Here is a 17,962-nt window from a genome sequence, read left to right as displayed (position 1 = left end):
TACTACAAGAAAGTAAAACGTTGTTTTTCCCCACTAAAAAAACCGCGGACATGCTTAGTTAGTAACTGCTGTACACCTTAGCTGAAAATTCATGAGTAGCTCGCATCTTTTGTTTCTTAGCTTTCAGTAATGAGTAACAGTGTATTGCAGTGACTTGTAAAACTCCAGAAAAGGAACACTCAGCACCATGTGACAGTTACTGTGTAATCTGAAAGTGTTCATCGGAGCTGAAAAGGTTTACGAAAGTAACAAAGAACTTTATTCAGATTTGCACATAATATAACACAGGAACAAATTTTCACAAGAAGATAATGATATCAATTATAATTCTACGATATACAGCAAGAAGTCAAGTAGGAAATGCGGTTTCCTCTGAGTGATTAACACATTAACTTGTATGTCACTAGGGGGTACCCCCATATATGACTAGTCACTGGAACTAAAATGCTCGACTTCTGTAGGATGACTGTTCAAATCTCTGTCCGGCCATCCAGATTTGATTTATTCGTGGTTTCCGCAACTCATGTCAGGTAAATGCTGGGATGATTTCTCTGAAGAAAGGATGGCTGATCTCTTTTCTCGCATCGACGACAGACCTTGTTCTCAGTCTGCAATGACCTCGTTGTGCACGTGGCTCTAAATCTGAATCTTCCTTCCGATACAATGGCGCACATATGGGTTCTCCATTCCGAGGCTGCACCATCGGGAAACAACGTGCTATAAATACTATATCGATGGATAGATATAGTGGAGATACTCTACGCTTGAAACTTCCTGCCAGATTAAAACTGTGTGATTGATTTTTGTCATTATGGGAATACTGAAGGGCAGTCTATTTTATTTGCTAAAAACCATTCAACGGCCAAGATCACACAAAAAATTTTTTTATTGAAGACAACCGCTTTCAACAGTCTTAGCTGTCATCTTTAGATCTTACACATTTTTTTGTAGTAAACCATGTTCATTTTACGCTGACCTCATGTACTAGATGTCAAGTGGATAAAATCCACCACATTATAAACGTTTGCCGTCGCTAAAATATTTCAGACCACACAGCATCTTTTATCAACTAAAACTGAGTGCCGGACATGTACTCGATCTTGGGACCTTTACCTTTCACAGGCAAGTCACGGAGCTACTGAGATATCCCACGACAAATCACAACCCTATCTCGCAGCTTTACTTCCGCCAGCACCTGATCTAGAACCTTCCGAACGTCACAGATGTTCTTCTGCGGCGGCAGTGAGAGCTGGTTGTGAATCGTGCATGGAAAGCTCAGTCAGTAGAGCACTTGATCGTGAAAGGCGAAGGTGCCGGGTTTGAGTCCAGATGGCTCACAGATTTGATTTTCCAGGAAGTTTCAAATCAGCGCGTACTGCCCCGCAGAGTAAAAATACGTTCTGGATACTCTGTACTTCTCCGATTCGCAACAAACGAAGGTCAATGTCGTCCGAAGAAGTCTCGTTGCATCAAGACAGCACATTTCTCCACACAGCAGGAGCAATACTACGCAGTGGATTGTTTCATATTCATCATATAACCCACGCTTAGTGCAGAGAGACTGTCACATTTTTTGTCTGTCGATGACACGCTTCACGGCCCCAAATTCACCACAACGTTATAGATCTGGCATCAGGGGCAACGCAGAACATCATTTCCAGCAGGGACATAGGATGCAACAGATGTGTGGAGAAATGAAACGTTCGTTTATACCCAGTGACTATTGTTTCAAAAGCTATAAGGAAATTATATAAATATAGCCCAAAAACAGGCTGAAGTTCCTGGACAAAGACTTGTAATCTCTGTCAACGAGTTCATTGTCATTCGTTGAACGTGACTGACAATCATCAAAGCTTGTTCTGGACAGAGATCGACACACGCATCTGGGGTACGACGAAGCTGTCCAGTTGACGTATGTAGAGCATACCGTCCCGGAAGTCATCTGCGAGTGGTGTAGTACATTTTTTTTTTTTTTTTACGCGTATGAAGGTTCTGTACCGAACATAATCATAACTACGAGACTGTGTCTACAGTTTCCTTGCCACCTTTGAGATCCCTCAGAATATCCTCCAGCGGTCGTCCTTTCGTCTCGGGCAGCGTTGAAAGCCCGATGACGGAACACGCGAGGCAGATAGCCGCGAAGAACCAGAAGGTGCCGTGGACGCCCATGGCCTCCGACATGAATGGGTAGAGCTTGGTCATGAGCGCCGCTGACCCCCAGATGGCGCTGAAAGCCAGGACGGACGCGACGCCTCTGACGCGAGGAGCGACGATCTCCGACAGCAGTATGTACGGCATCGGGCCCAGGCCGAACGCCATCATCAGCAGGTAGACGGAGAGGCACGTGACGGGCAGCCAGCCTATCAGCGAGACGTCTACGTCGGTCTCCGTCCTGAGGTAGAAGTACACGCCCAGCACCGTCACCGAGACCCCGACGCACACGTTGGAAAGTAGCAAGATGACGCGACGTCCCAATCGGTCCATGAGCGGCGCAGATGCAACACCACCAGCCACCTGCCGGGAACACACATATCGCATCCTCAAATAACAGAAGTGACAAAATTCGATGTTTATCGGTAAGAATCAAAGCAAAATGGCATACAGTCCAATACCTCTAGAGAACACTTTTCATAAAAAGGAAAGTGGAGTGTAACATTACTCTTCAGGACAATGACTAGACCATTTTCATTTAACTGAAGGGTGAGGGTTAAGAGGGTAGGTTGGGCGCGGAAGGTGGAGGGGGGGGGGGCAGACGGAGGGTGGTGGCAAATTGTGTCGTTTTTAGATTCACAATTCGTCTTCAAATTTTTGACTTGTGATACGCACAGTTCTGTGAATTTAATCGTTAAATCAGGAATTGAAGGGTGAAATGACTGTTGGAAACTGGAGAAGGGAAGTTTACTCCTTTCAGCTTTCGCATATCCTCACATTTAATCCAGTAAGAAATACATCAACGTAAGTGATATATGAAACATGTAGGCATTTCCAGGCTGGAAACATCCCTCAGGCTGTGGCTAAGCCATGTCTCCGCAGTATTCTTTCTTTCAGGAGTGCTAGTTCTGCAAGGTTCGCAGGAGAGCTTCTGTAAAGTTTGGATGGTAGGAGAAGAGGTACTGGCAGAAGTAAAGCTGTGAGTACCGGCCGTGAGTCGTGCTTCGGTAGCTCGGATGGTAGAGCACTTGCCCGCGAAAGGCAAAGGCCCCGAGTTCGAGTCTCGGCCGGGCACACAGTTTTAATCTGCCAGGAAGTTTCGTGTAGGTATTGTTGAAAAATTTGCTATTCAGATAGAGGCGCTGAACTTTTTAGATAAATAGGATGTAGTTAAAAATTAAGTAGACAGTAAAGAAACATAGCATGTTGGTTTTTCAGACAGACATTGTGTGACAAAGTAAGTTGCACATATCCTGGATGAACACTTCTGAAGAGCTAAATGGAGTTGTGAATTCCGCAGCCACTCCACACAGCAGCTATGCCAGGATTTTCTACTATAACAACACCACAGTAATCTAGATTTGTAAATGCTGAGGTCTGTAATTCTACAACCGTTCGAACATCTCTCTGAACTGCTCTCCGAACAGCTTCTTTATATTTCTGAAACGTTGGAGAGGTGGTAGCTTCCTCTTACACGCTGAAGCTGTGTGATCCGTCCAGTTTTAGGCTTTCGTCCACTACCGTTGTTACTATGGTCTTCAGTCCGAAGACTGATTTGATGCAGCTCTTCGCGCTAGTCAGTCCTGTTTAAGCATCTTCATCTCTTCATAACTACAGAACGTACATCCATCTGAACTGTTTACTGTCCCCCTTACAATTTTTACTCCCCATACTTCCCTTCATTACCCGACTGGAAATTCCTTTATTCCTGAAGATTTATTCCACCAACTAATCCACTTTTCTTGACAGGCTGTGCCATTTATTGCACTTCTCCTAGATTCGATTTCGTATCTACTCGTTAGTTATTCAAACTACACATCTATTTTTCAGTATTTTTCTGTATCATCACTTTTCAAAAGCTTCTATTCACTTAAGCCGGCCGTGGTGGTCGAGCGGTTCTAGGCTCTTCAGTCCAGAACCACGCGACTGCTACGGTCGCAGGTTCGAATCCTGCCTCGGGCATGGATGTGTGTGATGTTCTTAGGTTAGTTCGGTTAGTTCTAGGGGCCTGATGATCTCAGATGATAAGTCCCATAGTGCTCAGAGCGATTTGAACCATTTTCTATTGACTTCTTGTCTGAACTGCTTATCGTTTACGTTTCACTTCCATACAACGCTAATTCCAGACAAATACCCACAAAAAAGTTTCCTAACACTTATATTTATGTTACACGTTGAGAAAACAAACTCCTCTTTTTCAAAAACGCTTTGCTTGCTTATTACCTTTTTTGATTTTGGGCCACAATCATGTAATAATGTTTAAATGAAATTTCCGCAGTTTGAATGTACAACTTCTTTGTGTTATATTACTATCATGATTTCAACCTTAAGCCATTGTCAAGTACAACACTGATAAAGGTTTTGTGCAAGTGCATATAAAATGAGAAGGACTCTATTTTTATAAATATCCAATCATTATATTAATTGTGCATTTCGTACTTCATATTTCATGCATTATATCTCTTCCATAACATATTGGTTACAACACATGGTATTTTAATGACAGACTTTAGTAATATTCTGTACCATATATATGTATAACACACAGACGCAGTTTATATTAAGATTCGACAGATGGTTGTTCTCTGTCACCGTTATAATTGTTCTGCATTGCACTGGTGTATGGATGTTTCTCATTTAAACCAGTATATGATGTAGGGTAGTCATTTCGGCACGATGTCATACTTTCGTGCTGTAAGCATATTGTTTACACCTTGTATTCACAGATAACACATTCTTCCAAACATGTTCTTACAGATGTACTCACAGATAACACAGTTCTTCCGAAGATGTATGGATTATAGAACATAGACTTACAACCTACAATGTTCGTTATGTTCACCTCACATGTAACTAATGTACTGATGTTCATTCTGTGGCTCGATTGTTTTATGTCTGGAAACATACATTTCTGTGGTTTTGAACTAGAATATCAAGTTCAATAGGATCTTGACAATGACTTCGCTTAACAAAGTCTAATTATAGCCAATATGTAAGTAGTATTATTTCGATAATTTTTATTCTGATGTTGAGAGGGCGTACTGATGCTAAATTTTGGCCCTTCCCACATTCTGTGCATTTGTACAAACGTATTCAGCGTTGTACTTAAGAATGGGTTAAGCCTAAATCTTGATAGTAATATGAAATAAGGAAGTTGTATACTCAAATGGCGAAAATTTAATTAAAATAAGCTTTTCTTGCTGTTGCCAGTCTACATTTGACACCCTCCCCACTTCTGCCATCATCAGTTTGCTACACGAATAACAAAATTCATCTACTATTTTCAGTGTCTCATTTCTTAATCTAGTCCCTCCAGCATCACCCGATTTAATTCGATTACTTTTGATTACTCTAGTTTTACTTTTGGTCAGTTATAATCTCATTTCAAGACACTATTTATTCCTTAAAATGCTCTTCCAAGTCCTTTGGCGTGTCATGAGGGAACTGGAATGTCATTGCAAACCGCAAATGTCTCATTTATTCTCCCTGAACCTTAATTGTCCCTCTATATTTCCTGCTGTTTTGCTTTACGGTTTGTTCATTGTAGAGATTGAATTACATTGAGGCTAGACTACAATCCCGTCTCCCCGTTTCTCAACCACTGCTTTCGTCTCATGTCCTTCAACCCTTATAATTATAGTCTGGATTCTATAGAGGAGACCGGGACGGAATGAACTACCGGGGGAGAACGGTCTCTGAGGTCTAATTTCGTCTAGAGCCGCTACAGTACTCTCAGAGTGACAAGTGTTTATCAAACCAATGTCTGTTACGGTTTAGTAAGGTTAGAGCTGTTGTAACGCGCCAGTCGCTTAGTCTGCATACAAAAAATGAGCGACCTCGCTGTCTTGTTGTAACTTAAAAGACCATTTCCATTCAAGGTAAATCGGTCATAGTTTTTTCTTCACAATCAACGTTTAGTCCTCCTACATCAGCATGTTCTTATCTATCTTTGTGTACAATGCTGTTCTAAAAGAAGTGTTAACATTTGTTACCGTATATTGTCTCAACAGATTTGCGTTTGGGGACAGTGTGGTGTACTGGTATAGTCTGTTGTGCCCCGGTCGCCTTTTATTCTTCATTTGATGAATTCTACTGCATGTTGTGCCTTTCTCGTCGGTAGATGGTACGTCTTTATTTACGGAAATCGGAGAGATAAAATTGGCCCACGAGAAATATGCGTGCATCAGTAACTCCACTGGGTCAAGCTTCCCTAATTTTAGCCTGGGAAATGTTACTCCAATATCCAGAGCTACACCAGGAAAGAAACGAGTGACAAGAAAGAGAAGTAAAACTGTACCCTTACATCATCTCTCTACATCATTGCGCTACAAGAAGCGGTAAAAAAGTCCTGGGAGCTAAAGAAGCTAGAGTAGAGAAAGATTAGGCTGCTAGCTCGAGAAGAAGAAAGTGAAAGGAAAAGGAATAGGCTCTTCAGTTAAAGAAGAGGACGACGTAAGAAAAAGAAATTGATCCCATACAAAATGAAACATCCGAAGACGACGAAGATGCGGCACGTACATATTGCAGGAAATTATATTCCACTTCAGTTGACGGATGGTTCAAATGGTTCAAATGGCTCTAAGCACTATGAGACTTAACATCGGAGGTCATCAGTCCCCTAGAACTTAGAACTCCTTAAATCTAACTAACCTGAGGACATCACAGACATCCATGCCCGAGGCAGGATTCGAACCTGCGACCGTAGTAGTCGCGTGGTTCCAGACTCAAGCGCCTAGAACCGCTCGGTCACCGTGGCCGGCAGCTGACGGATGGATTGCATGTTAGAAGTGCAGGCAGTCTGCTCATAACTCATACACTGGTGTAGATGGTGAGGACGTCGAAGCCCAGCTTACATGTAAGAAGTAGCATCCAAGAAATTAAAAAAAAAGAAAAATAAAAGAAAAGAAAAGAAACGGGGTTCATTGCACCCTGTGTACTGGGGGGAATGGACTTAAAAACACTTTCTCAGTTTATTGCTGTAACAAACCAAGTATGTTAGTTTATGTTATTAACTTTTAGATAAAAGGTTCCTAATTTTTCTAAAAAAAAATTCATTATTGAGCCCTTTTGATCCAAGCGTTAGGAGGAATGTTCCTCTCGGTCTCCCCTACAAGCTGCGGATAACCTTTCGCTCCCTGTATTTTGTCCTTGGTACCTTCAGAATTTGAAAGCGTGTATTCCACAGTACATAGTCAAAAGGTTTCCCTAAATCTATAAATGCTATAAACGTAGATAAGTAGTAAGTATCAGTTTTGCCCCTTGTGTTTCAGGATTTATCCCGCAACAAGACTAATCTTCCCCGAGGTCGGCATCTAACAGTTTTTCCGTTCTTTTGTAAACGATTCGTCTCGGCGTTTGGCAAGCTTGACGTTAAACATGGTTCGGTAATATTCGCACCTGTCAGCAGCACCTGCGTCCTTCGGAATTGGGATTATTACATTCTTCTCGAAGTCTGAGGATATTTCGCCTGTCTCATATATCTAACTCGCGTACACGCCGGCATCGACCGCAGCAGGGTGGAACACGTACCTGTAGCAGACCTATGACGATGGCCGCGAGCTCTGGCGAGAGAGAACTGCCGGACTCCTGGAAGATGAAGACGGCGTAGTTGACAACGGCGAAGAGGCCGCCCATCTGCTGGTTGATGGCGACCACGATGACGAGCGAGATGCCGACCAGGCTGACGGCGGAGCACAGTCGGCCGCCCACCGCCGCCCCATGGGCTGCGCCGCCCCCGCCGCCGCCGCTGCTGCTATCCCTGCCCAGCGACGCCTCCAGCCGGGCCATCTCGAGCTCCAGCTGGTCCTCCGTTATCCCGCGGCGCAGCCAGCGGAGGGACTGCACAGTCGAATACGTTGTCTTTCATATCATCCGTGTTCAGCAAAATAGCCCTCGACTGACGGAGAAAGGGGGACATAAAAGCAGATTAGCACTGGCAAAAAGGGCACTTCTTTGTAGTGTTGTAAAATGCCTGGCCACTTATAAGTCGCGGCAAATTATCAAGATAAATGCCTGGACAAATGACTAAAATTCATAAATGACCAGGCGTTGACGCATTTTACAGATTAATTGATAAGCGGCGCTTATAAAAGAAATTAGGCTGATATTTTGTGGTGGAAAAGGTGTTTTGCAACACTGCTACTTCAGTGGCTGGTAACCAAGTTGAATCAGCTGTTTGAGATTTCGGGGAGAGTTATTAGGGAAATAAATTGGATTGTAAACATAACTTTTTACATCGCTAATGAGGTCACTCACTGGGTTAGTACGTAATAAAAAAAGAAAACGGCACTCAAGTACAAAAGAAATCTTTAAAATAAAGCATTATTTATGTTAAGTAGCTAGCCTTTAGGTACTATTTTTATTTATACTAAGCTACAGCAAAAAATTCAAAAGTTGTTCTCAACCGCTGTACCTAACGCAAGCACTTTTTTTTTCAAATTCTGAGGGCACTTGAATCACTTGTTGGTATTCTTCCCCGTTTTGTCGAAATGTGACTGTTCGTCTTCCGTAAATCAATATTTACAAGATACTCATTTCCAGTTTAAACTGAAAACGTTCCAAGCAAGTCATTTTTCCTTAACCTTCTTCCAACTGTTCAATAGCCTACTGTCTACAAAACTGTAAATAACACAAAGACAAGGTTGTGTTGCAGCTCACTCAGCCACATAGAGATGAATGACTCTCAGGCGGACAGACCAGTGCTGCCAGTTCCAGTTAACTAAATAACCCACAGAATTTCATGAAATACTTGAAATTACCAGCCCCTCACTCAATTTTCATCTAATACCTATTTCCAATAATAGCAATAACACAAATATTTACTTAGAATAGCTGGAATTAGAGTAAAAAAAAGGTTATCCCTAATGATTTTAGTTGGGAATGTGTTACCTAGCGGTTCCAATTCGACAATTCCAAGAATCGTGAATTCTCTAGGAATCGACTAGTATCGGAATGGAACGATTCCAGCATCTTGCACATCGATTCTTTGCTATCAAATCTTCTTTATGTTAGTTTCCTCGTCTTATCTTCGCAACAATACAGCCATACGAAAGTGGATAAAGAAAGGAGCAGAACAGAGAACTATAGTTTGTCTCAAATGTCACTACATCTGACAATATTTTTTTTTTTTTACTGAAAACAGTTTAACGTTTAAGGGTACATTTTTTTTATCAAGAAACACGTGTCAGCAGTTTAATACATGCGGTAATATTCTTTTATCAATAATCATTCTTCAATAATGTACAGATATTTGACAGTGATTACATTAGGAAAGATGACCTAAGGACAATGTTTTTTACACCGGATTATCACTACATAGCCGTTCAACGCGGTGTGTATGTATGTATGTATGTTTTGTGTGTGTGTGTGTGTGTGTGTGTGTGTGTGTGAGAGAGAGAGAGAGAGAGAGAGAGAGAGAGAGAGATCAAAAATGAAGAATGGAACTGGTAAAAAAGGACGTAATAAATGATAAGTAGCTCTCAGCAAACCGCGCGCAAAAAAAAGAAATGCTTCTCTCTTCTTTCCTTGCGTTCTTAGTAATAAAGGCGAGTGTAAACATTTACTAACCTTTAATATCGGGAGTATTATCCCATTTACCTACTTTAGTTGATAATTATACATTCTAGCACGAAAACTTTAAAAAATGCTTTTTTTTTATAATTGCCCAGATTTTGGGCATTTAAAACTGCTTTGCGCAAATTCCTGGGAAATGCCCTTTTACAAATGTCCAGCCCATGGGGAATTTTCCTGGCCCACGTCACCACTCCTAGACAAGAGAACTTTGTTAGTATCAAACACAGAACTTTATTTGAGGAAGGAATTTCTGAGATAGTACGTTTGGAGGTCAGCTTTGTATGGTAGTGAAACATGCACTACGGTAAAACCGGAACAGAATAGATTCGAAGCGTTTGAGATTTGGTACTACAGATGAATGTTGAAAATTAGATGGACTGATAAGGTAAGGAATGAGGAGGCTCTGCGCAAAGGAACATATGGAAATCACTGACAAGAAGAAGGGACAGAATGGTCGGACATCCGTTAAGTGGAATAACTTCCACTATACAAGATGGAGCTGTACGGGGTAAAAACTATAGAGGAAACAAAGGCTGGAGTACATCCAGCACATAATTGAGGACTTCGGTTGCAAGTGCTACTCTGAGATAAAGAGGTTGGCACTTGATATGAACTCGTTGTGGGCCACGTCAAACCAGACAGAAGACTGACGATTCGAAAAGAAAATGTTCATTATCTTTAAAAAATAATGGTGTTATATAAAGTAGGTGGCGAATAGCAAAAATATCACTTAGTTACTTAGTTGGTTTGTGTTATGTTCCAAGGATCATATTGCACGATAGATCGTAATGATGTGTAACAAGTCATTTACATTCACATTGCAAACTGAACTTAATTTTTTTTTTCGAAAAGAAAGAAGATGTACAAATAAAGAGTTAGTAAGTCCTACCCACCACCTTTCACACATTACAGTAACAGAAATTCTTCTGCGGAATAGGAGGAGTTGCAAGGCGACCGAGCGAGGTGGCGCGGTGTTTGGCACACTGGACTCGCATTCGGGAGGACGATGGTTCAAGCCAGCGTCCGGCCATCCTGATTTAGGTTTTCCGTGATTTCCCTAAATCGCCTCAGGCAAATGCCCGGATGGTTCCTTTTGAAAGGTCGCGGTCCACTTCCTTCCCCATCCGATGGGACCGACCAACTCGCTGTTTTGTCTCCTCCCCCAAATCAACCAACCAACCCGCTTGTCACTGCCAAGGAGAAACTTTATTAGTTTTTTTTTCAAATTTTACTTCTCTGTCTGTCAGAATTTTATATCACTGGGTAAGTGATCAGAAATATTTGTGGCAGCATTGTGCGATCCTTTTTGTTATAAAGACAGCTTTAATGTAGAATGACGAAAGTCAGTTTTTCTTCTGGTATTGTAATTATGTACATAATTGTTCCTTTTGAACTGTAGTGGATTATTTACAACAAATTCCATATCGGAGTATATGTACTTTGAGGCAGAAGTCAGAATGCCCAACTCCGTAAACAGATGTCTATCAAATGATCGTGGGTGAGCGCCACATATTCTTCTTACAACGCGTGTTTGCGAAGTAAAGGCTTTCTTTCTTTAAAATGAGTTATCCCAGAAAGTTATCCCATAAGACATTATTGGATGAAAGCAGGCAAAATACAACTTACTGATTTGTTTCTCTCAAAGATTTGCAGTGTCATCACACATGCAGGATGTCCCCCGGAGGAATGTTCATTATACTGGGAGATTTTGTAAAATGACGAAATAGTGCGACAGTTAATCGATCGACAATTCTTTATTATATACACTACTGCTTTCGATACATTTAAATTTACGTCATCTTGTGTGAACTGTAATAATGAAGATATTGCCTTAGAAGACAGTGGAAATGGATCCTCAAATATAAAATGTCAGGTAAGGACTACGTAGCTAAAATTCCTAAAATGAATTAACATAAATTAAAAGATAGAACAGGACGTTACTTACATCATTCGTATGGCACACGCATGCTACATTTATAGTATGTAACGAATATCCTTGCCTGAAACAAAAATAAAACAGCTAAATATCAACATCTAGCTTTCTAATCCACTCCAAAATCATTCCACGTGCCCTAATAGCATCGAAGGACACACTCCTCTGTTACACGTCCGATAAATTGTTTCAGTGCATCACGGTCACAACTCGGAGAATCCGTATACCCCATTTATAGAGCAAGTCGTAGTACCTTCCACATCCAAGGCGGGTGCTATTTAACTCCAACCACAGTTTCCTTTCATGTTCGTCGCCAGCAGTATCACTGTTATATTTCTCGAACCATTCCTGCTCTTGGTAATTTGACAGTTGTTGTTTCAGAGATCTCTTACTTTGCTGTTACTTGTAACCAGCTGTTCAGCGTACAGTAGTGGCGGGTGTCTCGAACGCAGCCTATTTCTTCGTACGACAGGGACGTCGTGATAAATGGGTAATTCCTTACTCTCTGGTATATTATGTGGTAATCTCAAAGCAAGGTTTCAATTCTGAGAATCTGTGGTGGATAGATATTGCTTAGCAGCGGAAGCCAGTATAAAGGAGTGATCTGATTGTACCAGTTACATTCGGGAGGACGACGATTCAATCCCGCGACCGGCCATCCTGATTTAGGTTTTCCGTGATTTCCCTAAATCGCTCCAGGCAAATGCCGGGATGGTTCCTTTGAAAGGACACGGCCGACTTCCTTCCCCATCCTTCCCTAATCCGGTGAGACCGATGACCTTGCTGTTTGGTCTCTTCCCTCAAACAATCCAATCCAATCACGTACCAGTTATCATGTGCATTGTGTTGTTGAACTGCACATCGATGTGGCTGATATTACAGCTATTGTCAGAAGCACATTACCCTGCTCTCGAAAAAACCAGTTCCAGAGCTAGCGTACGCAAAGTCTCCAGGTTGTGTCACACAGTCTGTGAATGATGTCGCGATTTTTTGTCTTGGCTGATGAGTTTTCCAGAAGTTTTTAGTACGATACAGTGCGGTCGAATGTGATACCAAAATACTTGGGGTACTTATTGTGACGGAGAATATTGCCATGAGATTGTACCTTGAGCTCATGTTAGCTTGTTTGTTGTTAAGGTGAAAAGTACACACCTCGCTCCTACTGGTACTAGGCTTGTGCGTCCATTTTTTGAAGTATGAGTTAAGGGCCGCTAAGTCCTGTGTTAATGTTCCCTTTGACTGACCAAGGTCTTTTGATTGACAAGCTATAGCGTTAGATACGAATAAAATCACTTAACCATCTGCGGTCATCCTCATCCCAGTGTTGTCATGGAACAAAAGGGGGACCTAGACAAACCCGAAAAAAAGGACATCATGACCGGACACCAAAAGCCATCAGAATCTTGAAATACGTAAACTGCAATAAAGAGGCGAAGAGAAATCTCATATTGCGTGGAATTACTTACATAAATTCCATAAAAACCGTTTCCTCAGTGCTGTCCGACCGGGAACACTAACAGCAAAACCATGTACTGTAATAGTAAATGCTAGCCTTCAGTACTGAGGCCGCACACGACCCATAGCGCAGGCGCGTTATGATACAGATAAGTTCAAATGTTCAAATGTGTGTGAAATCTTATGGGACTTAACTGCTAAGGTCATCAGTCCCGAAGCTTACACACTACTTAACCTAAATTATCCTAAGGACAAACACACACGCCAATGCCCGAGGGAGGACTCGAACCTCCGCCGGGACCAGCCGCACTACAGATAAGTGATTAGTGAACTGTTTAAACTTGAAAATCGGGAAGTAACAGCAGAAAGGAGACGGAACCATCACAACATTAGAAATATTACCTTTCACGCACACCTTAAGTTTCCAGAATAATGTCAGTGCATCCATTAATTGCATCTAGAGGATGAAAATGAAGACTTCTTAAGATTTCAACTTCTTCCAGGAAACTGAGTATCCGACCTTCCTCTGCACTGTGTAGAATAGTTAAGTTATCGCTAACCTGCCGCAGCTGATGCTGGATATCAATAAATCGCATTGTCAAAGCTGACCTAAAATTGGCCAAGACTTCGTGTTATTTAAATCTCATATGAAAATGCCGCCTGTTTTGTCAGTGTATCTGCTCTTACGCAACTGGCTTCTGTCACAATGAGTGCGATACACGCCAGGATAAACGTAAGGATCCTCTTTGAAAACGTAACGGTCCCTTAACGCAGTGCTCAATTTTTTTGGTATGAAAAATGTCGGAGCTATGTTGGCTGTCATCGGTTTCTGTCCAGTCCTGTGTGATACGTATCCATGATATGGAAACTTACAAAACCTTTTCTTTTTCTCTACTGGGTACAGAGTGATTCTCTTCCATGCTCCCTCGCGCTTCACTCGGTCTTTTTAATCCTGTATCTCAATCATAGACCCCCGATATCCGCTAGGCGCAGCAATATACTTGATTAGACCGAACTCGCTTTCATATGCCTTTGATGTCCGGTGAACATTACTTAACCTATGTAGGAGGGCCCGGAAGGCTCTAGTTTCACATTTAAAACGGTGTTTCGATGTTACATTCAGAACTAAATAATCCGTAGCCTCTTTTCTATGCATGTCAAACTTTACCTTGCCTTCAGTTGAGGTATGTGACAGGAACGATCATTCGGAGCAAAAGAGTCTAGTAAACATTTACTTTAGAACATCTTAAGAGCTATGAGCACTTCTTGATCTTCGATACCGTGAAACAAAACTCTACTGCTGCAAGCTCTTCGCTTTCCTTATTTTTGGAGAAGGTAGAGGTGAGCAAAGCAAGAAAAAATGTGCAGTAAACACGGACTCTGATATGCATGCCTCATGAGCTGTGAGCACTTTTTTGAATAGAAGAAACGTGTTTCACGGCAGCGAAGATGAACAAGAGCTAAAAGCTTTTAAGGTATGCACTTTAGAGTTCATGTTAACTGAACTTTTTTCTTGGTACGGTCCATACTACCATATTCTCCGAATATGGAAAGCAAAGAGCTTGCAGTAGGAGAAATTTGTTTCGTACTATAGAAGACGAAGAACTGCTTATAGCTCGTAAGGTATGCATGCTCTCAAGGTATGCATATTTACTGAACTTTATTGCTTCGATTAAACGTTTCTGTCATATTCCTGAATATTGACCTTTCCTCTGGGTCACCCCGGATACACATCAAAATCTTTGAAAAAATCGGTTTTATACTGACACGAATTATCTGAAGAATGGTGCAAAATTGAGACGACTCACCTCAGGGAATATCAGTTTGGGTTCCGGCAGTAATTGAAGAGACGCTGACAGCTGCGAATCGCCTTCATACGTTCATGCTTGATGTGTTCCCTGACGGCGATGTAGTCTCTCAGCAGTATAATTGAAGATGTGCGCGGAACAACATGATGACCCTCAAATGTAAAAACTTAGAGATAAGTGTTGCCATCTGTTGCTGGAGACGGAAACTATCAAAACTGACATTAGTCTCACCCCTAAATATCAATTAGGGGTGAGACCAATGCCAATTTTGATAGCTCCCGTACCCAGCAATAGATGGCAACACGTATCTCTAAGGCCTTACGTTTGAGGGTTAGCCCGTTTTTCCTCGCATGTCTTCAATTGTCCGCGTCTCTCAGCCGGGCCGTCCTACAGTGGTTTGAGGAGAATTATAGTGAACTCGCTTTGATGTCTCGGCGATTAGTTTCGCCTCATGTAAGTTCTATGATACCCTTCCTTATGCGTCGCTATCGACCATCACAGCATACGCAGATCAGCGGCCCGTTATTTACGCGAATTGCACGACCTGTGCGTAGACATCTAATGCCACATACCTCCACAAACTTATCAACAAATTATCGGATCCCTGATACGATGAATCAGTGATATATTTCGTAGCAACGACGGACAAACAACTTATTAAGCAGATGGTCATAATTTTTGGCTCATCATTGTTTATATAAGATATTTGAAGGTAGGTCTCTGATAGATTATATAATAGTAAGACAGACATTCAGGAACCGGGTTTTAAATTGTAAGACATTAACAGGGGCAGATGTGGACTCTGACCACAATCTATTGGTTATGAACTGTAGATTAAAACTGAAGAAACTGCAAAAAGATGGGGAATTTAAGGAGATGGGACCTGAATAATCTGACTAAAGCAGAGGTTGTACAGAGTTTCAGAAAGAGAATAAGGGAACAGTTGACAGGAATGAGGGAAATAAATACAGTAGAAGAAGAATGGGTAGCTTTGAGGGATGAAATAGTGAAGGCAGCAGAGGATCAAGTAGGCAAAAAGAGGAGGGCTAGTAGAAATCCTTGGGTAAGAGAAGAAATATTGAATTTAATTGATGAAAGGAGAAAATATAAAAATGCAGTAAATGAAGCAGGCAAAAAGGAATACAAACGTCTCAAAAATGAGATCGACAGGAAGTGCAAAATGGCTAAGCAGGTATGGCTAGAGGACAAATGTAAGGATGTAGAGGCTTATCTCACTAGGGGTAAGATAGATACTGACTACAGGAAAATTAAAGAGACCTTTGGAGAAAGGAGAACGACTTGTATGAATATCAAGAGCTCAGATGGAAACCCAGTTCTATGCAAAGAAGGGAAAGCAGAAAGGTGGAAGGAGTATTTAGAGCGTCTATACACGGGCGTTGAGCCGGCCGGTATGGCCGAGCGGTTCTAGGCGCTTAAGTCTGGAACCGCGCGACCGCTACGGTCGCAGGTTCGAATCCTGCCTCGGGCATGGATGTGTGTGATGTCCTTGGGTTAGTTAGGTTTAAGTAGTACTAAGTTCTAGGGGACTGATGACCTCAGATGTTAAGTCCCATAGTGCTCAGAGCCATATGAACCAAGGGCGATGTTCTTGAGGACAATGTTATAGAAATGGAAGAGAATGTAGATGAAGATGAAATAGGTGATATGATACTGCGTGAAGAGTTTGACAGAGCACTGAAAGACCTAAGTCGAAACAAGGCCCCGGGAGTAGACAACATTCCATTAGAACTACTGACAGCCTTGGGAGAGCCAGGCCTGACACAACTCTACCATCTAGTGAGCAAGTTGTATGAACACGCAAAATATCCTCAAACTTCAAGAAGAATATAATAATTTCAATCCCAAAGAAAGCAGGTGTTGACAGATGTGAAAATTACCGAACTATCAGTTTAATAAGCCACGGTTGCATAATACTAACGCGAATTCTTTACAGACAAATGGAGAAACTGGTAGAAGCGGACCTCGGGGAAGATCAGTTTGGACTCCGTAGAAATGTTGGAACACGTGAGGCAATACTGACCCTACGACTTATCTTAGAAAATAGATTAAGGAAAGGCAAACTTACGTTTCTAGCGTTTGTAGACTTAGAGAAAGCTTTTGACAACGTTGACTGGAATACTCTCTTTCAAATTCTGAAGGTGGCAGGGGTAAAATACAGGGAGCGAAAGGCTATTTACAATTTGTACAGAAACCAGATGGCAGTTATAAGAGTCGAGGGGCATGAAAGGGAAGCAGTGGTTGTGATGGGAGTGAGACAGGGTTGTAGCCTATTCCCGATGTTATTCAATCTGTATATTGAGCAAGCAGTAAAGGAAACAAAAGAAAAATTCGGAGTAGGAATTAAAGTCCATGGAGAAGAAATAAAGACTTTGAGGTTCGCCGATAACATTGTAATTCTGTCAGAGACAGCAAAGGACCTGGAAGAGTAGCTGAACGGAATGGACAGTGTCTTGAAAGGAGGATATAAGATGAACATCAACAAAAGCAAAACGAGGATAATGGAATGTAGTCGAATTAAATCAGGTGATGCTGAGGGAATTAGATTAGGAAATGAGACACTTAAAGTAGTAAAGGAGTTTTGCTATTTGGGGAGCAAAATAACTGATGATGGTCGAAGTAGAGTGGATATAAAATGTAGACAGGTTCAAATGGTTCTGAGCACTGTGGGACTTAGCATCTATGGTCATCAGTCCCTTAGAACTTAGAACTACTTAAACCTAACTAACCTAAGGACATCACACAACACCCAGTCATCACGAGGCAGAGAAAATCCCTGACCCCGCCGGGAATCGAAACCGGGACCCCGTGCTCGGGAAGCGAGAACGCTACCGCGAGACCACGAGCTGCGGACTGTAGATAGGTAATGGCAAGGAAAGCGTTTCTGAAGAAGAGAAATTTGTTAACATCGAGTATAGATTTAAGTGTCAGGAAGTCGTTTCTGAAAGTATTTGTATGGAGTGTAGCCTTGTATCGAAGTGAAACGTGGGCGATAAATAGTTTAAACAAGAAGAGAATAGAAGCT

General features: G+C 41.8%; 1 protein-coding gene across 1 annotated transcript in view; it reads right to left on the bottom strand.

Moving 5' to 3' along the window:
- Positions 1-336: 336 nt before the first annotated feature.
- Positions 337-17,962, bottom strand: part of LOC124620238 (facilitated trehalose transporter Tret1-like) — a 62,038-nt gene continuing 44,412 nt past the window's right edge. The window contains exons 4-5 of the mRNA XM_047146906.1: positions 7,681-7,989; positions 337-2,514 (exon numbers count right to left, since the gene is read on the bottom strand). Of these exons, the coding sequence (XP_047002862.1) occupies positions 2,014-2,514; positions 7,681-7,989 (810 nt within the window). The 3' untranslated portion in view covers positions 337-2,013. The remainder of the gene's footprint in view (positions 2,515-7,680; positions 7,990-17,962) is intronic.

The sequence above is a fragment of the Schistocerca americana genome, chromosome 6 (assembly GCF_021461395.2).
Source record: "Schistocerca americana isolate TAMUIC-IGC-003095 chromosome 6, iqSchAmer2.1, whole genome shotgun sequence".
Lineage (NCBI taxonomy): Eukaryota > Metazoa > Arthropoda > Insecta > Orthoptera > Acrididae > Schistocerca > Schistocerca americana.
This window is presented reverse-complemented; position numbering and strand designations above follow the sequence as displayed.